The sequence below is a fragment of the Scylla paramamosain genome, chromosome 20, assembly GCF_035594125.1.
Source record: "Scylla paramamosain isolate STU-SP2022 chromosome 20, ASM3559412v1, whole genome shotgun sequence".
NCBI lineage: Eukaryota > Metazoa > Arthropoda > Malacostraca > Decapoda > Portunidae > Scylla > Scylla paramamosain.
The window spans coordinates 14,443,995-14,451,494 of record NC_087170.1 but is presented as its reverse complement, the minus strand read 5'-3'; the positions used below and the strand labels follow the sequence as shown (position 1 = coordinate 14,451,494).

The 7,500-nt window shown below is 39.5% G+C and overlaps 1 protein-coding gene across 5 annotated transcripts in view; it reads right to left on the bottom strand.

Annotated features, from left to right (window-relative positions):
- The window catches only part of LOC135110408 (ninjurin-1-like), a 12,474-nt gene that overhangs the window by 2,227 nt on the left and 2,747 nt on the right, over nt 1–7,500 (bottom strand). For 3 of the 5 annotated variants that reach the window (XR_010273248.1, XR_010273246.1, XM_064022698.1), the window contains exons 3-4: nt 6,943–7,054; nt 1,344–2,408 (exon numbers count right to left, since the gene is read on the bottom strand). Coding sequence is in view for 2 of the 5 variants with exons in the window: in XM_064022698.1 (XP_063878768.1) it covers nt 1,344–1,496 (153 nt within the window). In the remaining 3 variants the exon portion in view is untranslated. Of the gene's footprint in view, nt 1–1,343; nt 2,409–3,528; nt 4,466–6,942; nt 7,055–7,500 lie in introns of those variants that run through there. The other 2 variants (XR_010273247.1, XM_064022697.1) reach the window with 2 other exon arrangements.

Here is a 7,500-nt window from a genome sequence, read left to right as displayed (position 1 = left end):
CGCTAGCTGGCTCACTTATACAGTACTCATGCGTACGTGTTCTCATATGAGGCTATCCCATACACACGACATGGTCATGTGCTCACCTTGGTAGATTAACCCACTGGCATGTAAAAGCTTCCATATGAAGGGTTGGCTTACAGGAAAGTGATCAAATAAAACAATTCACACTTTTCGGCTGTACGTCTTCCCACCCCCCCCCGCCTTGCACAATGAAAGATACACACACACACACACACACACACACACACACACACACACACACACACACACACACACACTCTCTCTGGTTGTCTGAAAACACCAAGTAGTATCTGGAAAAGCACTGGAAAAGCACTGGAAATCATGGTAAATATTGACGAAGGGAGACTGGAAGGGTGGAAGGTGCCGCTCTGATGACGTCAGCTGATGACGTCACAGTGGCCGTTAATTACGTGCGTATTTAATTTTGAAAATGACCCCTCGAAAAATTGCAGCTACACCCAAATGCTATACATATTCTGACAGGCCACATACTTTAACTAATACCGAAAATATAAAAAGATTTAATCCCACACTAATAATAAAGACAAAAGAAAAACAATCTGGGAAAACCTTCTAATCTTGACCCCATTAAAACCACTGAAATGTCCACTCATTTTGACTTGAGAGGAATAAAAAAAATACTTAAAAAATATGAACTATTTGTTCAAACAATTTAAAGTTAGTTAGCAGCAGAAATAAATAATTCACAAGAAAAAAATGATAAAAACATTATTGGAACAATGAGACGATTAAAAACAATTCTACAGTCCACAAAAATATATATAACAGGTGTGAAAAATCACTAAAAATCATGAGCAATTTTTAGAAGCAGCAAGAACTTAATTACGTGCTGAAATAAAAAAAAATCCATAAGGCGATTCTCCAAAAAAGGGCCGAAAATGCCATCCTTATTTATAAATAAACACCGCCAAAATCAACATATTTCACTTAACAGACACATGGAAAACACTTAAAAAGTAACGAAATATTTTTAGAAACCATAAAATCTTACTTATTAATCGAAAAAAAAAAAAATGAAAAAAAATATTGGAACAGGCTGGGACAGGCACATCCATGATGGCGGCGGGTCAGTGGAGGGACGACTGGCATTTTTCCCCTTAAACCTTAATAAAAAATAAATCAGCCAATAGCGGATATATCTGAACAGCGGATGTGAAAGCTTAAGTCATGTGGCTCCATTGTGTGACAGGATTGGCTTGACTGGCTTATAATAGTGATAGATGAAGCATATAACTGAAAGACGATACAGCCCGCCCAGAAGGTAAACAGTCGGTTAGATTGATTCATTCTGTACTTACCTTGATTAAATAGTCGTTCCTCTGTGGGTCTGTTTTGTGGCGTTTAATCCAATAAGACGTTGCGTGGATGTGGAAACACCAGTGCCCGTATGGCCGTGTTAAAAAATGCCTTGCTCTCTCACCGCGACTATTTTCCAACACCACAAACACCATTAGCCGGGTTCTCAAGATAGTTTCTTCTTTTCACAATGTAGAAGTCTTGTTAATCTGTCACTGGAACCGTAATAACACTCTTAGAAACCCGTGTCACTTTAACTAGAGGGTTTTGAAAGCAGAGGAGGTGCGGCGCTGCAGTTCCGCCCATCACCTACCCCAAGCCCAGCCACCGCCCGCCGTCACGTTGTACCTACAGAGACTGGCTCCGCAGACAGTCCGCTGTCTGCGGATCAGCGCGGCAACAGTTGACATGTTAACAAATAACAAGTTTATAATTTGAAAAGAAAGCTTCCAATTGGAGTAATATTAATACTACTTTATAAATAGGTACAAATTCTCCTATACATAATATTATATTGTAAAATGAATAGTAATAATATAATACACCGGCAACACATCCAGCAAGTAACCAAGTACCACTCCATTAATTACACTGTTGTCTGGTCGTTACAATATGCATATCACAGTTTTTATGAGAGAGAGAGAGAGAGAGAGAGAGAGAGAGAGAGAGAGAGAGAGAGAGAGAGAGAGAGAGAGTACTTTTATTGAGGAAGTGTTACATGTTTGTGAATGAGTGATTTGTTCCGGGATGACAGTATTGTCACGGTACGTAATAGTGAGTGCTGATAAGTGAGTGGTGACAGGCAGGGAGACGTAGTGACATTGTTAATGGTGACGCGGCAGAAGAGAGTGGCGGTGTGCTCGTTGCGGATCATATTGGCGTGCATTATGACACTGATGATGTGCACGCAACACTTGGGGAAATGTTGCGGTGAAGCGCTTGGCGAGGTCATTCAGGGTGGATGAGGGTGCGGAGTACTGCTGTATCTGCTCACTGACACATTGACAGTCCATCAAGCAGTGTTCAGGCGCACTTGGGCACTGCACACAGGCGCCACCGGTTCTCTTCTGAGAGCAGTATAGAAAGAATAATGTTTGCAAGGACAAAAAGAGAGAAAGAAATGAAGGAAACTAAGTTTTTTTTTTTTTCATGGCTAGAGAACTATTTAAGAGACAAGTAAAAAAAAAATAAGGGTCTATAGATTTACAAATAATCAGAAAAAAAAATACTGTCTAGCAGCGAAAGGGTTAAAGACACACGTTTGTTCATTTGGTTCCCTGAAAGCTAAGCAGTGGTGACTATAGCTACAGTGGTGCGTGTATCACTGCACCTTTAATTCAGCTCATTATCAAATTAATCTCATATTTTTTTTCTGAGATTATTACTTATGTAAACATACTTATGTAAAGTTTTGTAACTATTTACAGAAGTAAATGAACAGTTCCTTATGTGACTCTCTCTCTCTCTCTCTCTCTCTCTCTCTCTCTCTCTCTCTCTCTCTCTCTCTCTCTCTCTCTCTTAGAAAGTAACTTTTTTCACCGTTTCTCGTTTTTCCATTGTTTTCACTACGTCACTATTTTGGAATGACCGGGCAAATATGGTCGGGAACTCATCACAAAAGAAATTAATCCCTTTTAAATAATATGAATAAAACTCTAGGTACACCCGAGCCCTCAAAATCAAGGTGGCGGAGGCGAAGGGTTGAGTTAGTCTAATTCTTTGCAATACACGTCATCCTCAAATGTGGCTCCGTACATCACAGCAGGATCTGATGGCGAAAGTTCTCTCTCTCTCTCTCTCTCTCTCTCTCTCTCTCTGTGTGTGTGTGTGTGTGTGTGTGTGTGTGTGTGTCCTTGTCATAGTCTTGGCAATATTGCAAGAGGTATTTGGCACCTCTCGCGCGTTGGTAACAATGTCGAGAGTCATCTAATGCACTTATAGGATTATTACTGAAGTGCTTGCTTGCGTCACACACACACACGCACACACACACACACACACACACACACACACACACACACACATTTGTTCTCTCTTAATATCTGTTCTTTGGAGGCTATAGAACTTATTACTCGGATTCTCATGTTTTTCTTTTTTCGTTCATGATGCAGAATATTTGCTAAACTACCTCTTCACACACACACACACACACACACACACACACCAGGATATGAATGAAACACAACCTTGAAAAGACTAGATGCTTTTGTTTTAGCCACATGTATTATAACAATCACTTCCTGGACTGAAGTGATGCAAGCGAGACAGGAACGTCTGTCATGTATAACTAATAATGATAAACTGGATATGGAGACAATATGGTTTGGTATGTATGTATGTATGTATGTATAAGTAGTTAGACTGAATGATATACGCTATAACTACATAAGTACATATAAACACTATCAAATATAGATGACTAAAATGTTGACAGTGTACTTTGGTATGTATGTATGTACACGTACCTAGAATGATGTACGCTATAACTAGATAAATACATATAAACACTATTGAATATAGATTACTATAATTCAATAATGCAGGCAATAAAGAGACTTGATTCTGAAGCGCTTTTTTCTCTCATAAGGATAATTTTTCAAAGACCACGGAAATGGAAATGAAGCCAGGTTTTCATGAGAGCTTCCTTCACTCACGATACAGAATGCTGAGTAAGCTATCACTGGAATCATGCATGCAGACACCCTTGGAAACCACAACAGCTTCCACTTGAGTCTGTTAAAATCCAGATAAGAAATAGAAATATGAGAACGCGGCTCAAGAAACAGAAAAGGAAGACAGACAGGCAAGTTCAGACAGAAGCTTTGTACAACGATATAAGCAAGTATTATTATGATTACTCTAATACTCCTGCAGTTTAACCATAATTAGGACCCTTAAAGACATCATGAGGAGATGGAGCAGTAGATATCGCTGGCCCAGGGTAGGGTGGAGACTGAGAGGGGTCTACCACATCCACCCCAAGGCTGGCCACGAAAACATTAATAATGAGGACGACGAATACGAGGCAGGTCACCAGTGTGTTCATCCAGTCTCCGCGTTCCTGGTCCTCCTCCTTGTTGATGTCGAAACGTTCTGCTAAAATTAGGACGACTCCCGCTGATACCTGGGGTGTGTAGAGGAAATTGTGTTGTTATGATGATGTGCTGTTGTTTAGGTGCTGTAGTGTTAGTTGATGCGTTATTTGATGTTGCGGTTGTAGTTTGTTAGATATTTGATGTTGTGTGACTTCATGGCTTTGTTATGACGACTGTATTACTAAATATTCAGTAGGCAGGCAATACCATGTTATGTTTTAATGTTTTTTTTTTATTTATTTATTTTTTCTTATGGTGATACAGATTCCAAAATATTTAACGGTATTAAATTAATTTGTTACTTATGATGTAGACCGGATATTGTTATTATTATTATTATTATTATTATTATTATTATTATTATTATTATTATTGTTATTATTATTATTATTATTATTATCATTATTATTATTGTTGTTGTTGTTATCGTTCTTTTCTTCTTCTTCTTCTTCTTCTTCTTATTCTTCTTATTATAATTATTATTATTATTATTATTAATAATTCAGCTCTTTATTCATTATTTTACAAACATTCGATTAGTTCCTTATATATGTATGTAGTCTATAAGGCTGTCTTTACTACTATTACCACCACTACTACTACTACTACTACTACTACTACTACTACTATTACTACTACTACTACTAGTACTGCTACTACTACCACTACTACTAGAAAACGCAGTTTGGAGATATCTAATTAGACATAATTTTAGGTATGTTTGCTTTAGACACACACACACACACACACACACACACACACACACACACACACACACAACTCTCTCTCTCTCTCTCTCTCTCTCTCTCTCTCTCTCTCTCTCTCTCTCTCTCTCTCTCTCTCTCTCTCTCTCCAAGGACGTGGCTCGCAACAACAGGAAATATACCGTCGGGAAAAGCCTCACTTAAGAAAAAAACAGAACCCTAAAGACAGAAAAGTAACAATAGGGCGACTTACCTGCCACTGAGAGAGAGAGAGAGAGAGAGAGAGAGAGAGAGAGAGAGAGAGAGAGAGAGAGAGAGAGAGAGAGAGAGGAGGGTGAGATTAATGAAGCAAATGTCAAGCAGAACTAGTGACGAAAAGGTGATAAGATGAAACAAGATGGAATTATATAAAGGCAAGGACCAGCAGGAAGAAACTATATAGACTTGTATGATTAAAATTGGATCTTCCCAGTGGTGATAATAATAGTGTGTGTGTGTGTGTGAGTGTGTGTGTGTGTGTATGTTGATGCTTGCCAAGGCTATGTGTCACCAAGATACAAGATTATGTAGCGTGTTACTAGACTTGAGTACAAATTGGTTCAAAGGTTTGTACGCAGGATTTGTCAAGGGCGTGCCAGAGAAAGAAGGACATGTTGTTTGTTGCTTTGACCAAGTTTATACATTTACTACATTTAACAACGTTTATGGATAGACTTCTGTGTTACTTTATTTATCAAATTTGAGGGAAAAGGCATTCACTGTACGGTTATTATGAGCCATAGTGAATAATGAATGAAAAGTAAGTGAATAAGCAAATAATAATGTAACCGATAAGACTAATTTAGCAACTAGGGTTATTTTTCACGTATGTACTCTCTCTCTCTCTCTCTCTTTCTCTCTCTCTCTCTCTCTCTGTATTCCACCACATTACATGATTACGATTTCTGCAACTGCGCCGTAATTTCATACAGAACCGCTTGCTTATTGGAGGAGTGATAATAGACCTAATAACAACTAGACCATGAACCCCACTCCCTCCCCCCACAACTTCCCCAAGCCCTGTCACGAGCTGTCTGTCCTGTCCCCCCGCGCCGCCTCCCCCCTCCCCTCGCCACCACCGCCGCCCCTAGCTAAATCCGGCACCAGATGTATACAAGCACATCGCATCCACCACCACCGCCACCACCACCATTGTCTTCACCGCCTCAGCCACTACTATCACTACTGCCACTACTATCATTGTCTTCACCACTATCATCACTACTACCACCCTCACCACCACCACCACCATCGGAAAAGATAAATGAATAAATAAGTAGGTAAATAAATAAATAAGTTACATGTGATAAGGCAAACAGATGTGTCCTTATCCTGTTTTCAATCCTAGCACCACCACCACCACCACCACCACCACCACAGTTGTTTTCACCGCCACTAGACCACGCCATACCATCACAACGAAACTAATTCAATGCACATACATACACCTACTGGTAAAATTTTATTCCTGGTTATTGCTACTACTACCACCACCATCAACACGACTCAATAGGATACATACACGCAAACAAACATGCACGCACTTTGAAACATCATATAATATTATAAACACTGAAAAAAAAAGGAAAGGATGATAACACACACACACACACACACACTACAACACTACAATACTACACTACAAAACAAAAGCAGAGTGACTGACTTCAGCTCTGCGAAAAAAAAAAAAAAAAAAATACTAAGCTATAGTTAAAATGAGAACGAAAGAGTATGAAGCATTATTCACACAGGCAGCCACACACCTGCAGTACAAGGCTGAGAATAATGCCAGCCAGAATGAGATGGAAGACTGTACTTTCTCTGTCTCCGTAGTAAATCACGCTTCTGAGCTGGTTTGCGTTAGCCGACAGCAGACTGGAAGGGAAGATAATATGCAAAACCGTTAGAACTTGTTACTCTCTCTCTCTCTCTCTCTCTCTCTCTCTCTCTCTCTCTCTCTCTCTCTCTCTCTCTCTCTCTCTCTCTCTCTCTCTCTCTCTCTCTCTCTCTTATCATACCATATAGTCATAATTCTTATCATCATCATTATTACCATTATTATCATCAGCAACAGCAGCCTAAATGGGGAAAAAATGGTGTGTACAAATTATGAAAGAAAAAAGGAAAGAGAAATGGGAGAAAATGTAGAGAGAGAGAGAGAGAGAGAGAGAGAGAGAGAGAGAGAGAGAGAGAGAGAGAGAGAGAGAGAGAGAGAGACAAACAATGGAGAACGATACAAGAAATATCAGAAGAGAGAGAGAGAGAGAGAGAGAGAGAGAGAGAGAGAGAGAGAGAGAGAGAGAGAGAGAGAGAGAGAGAGA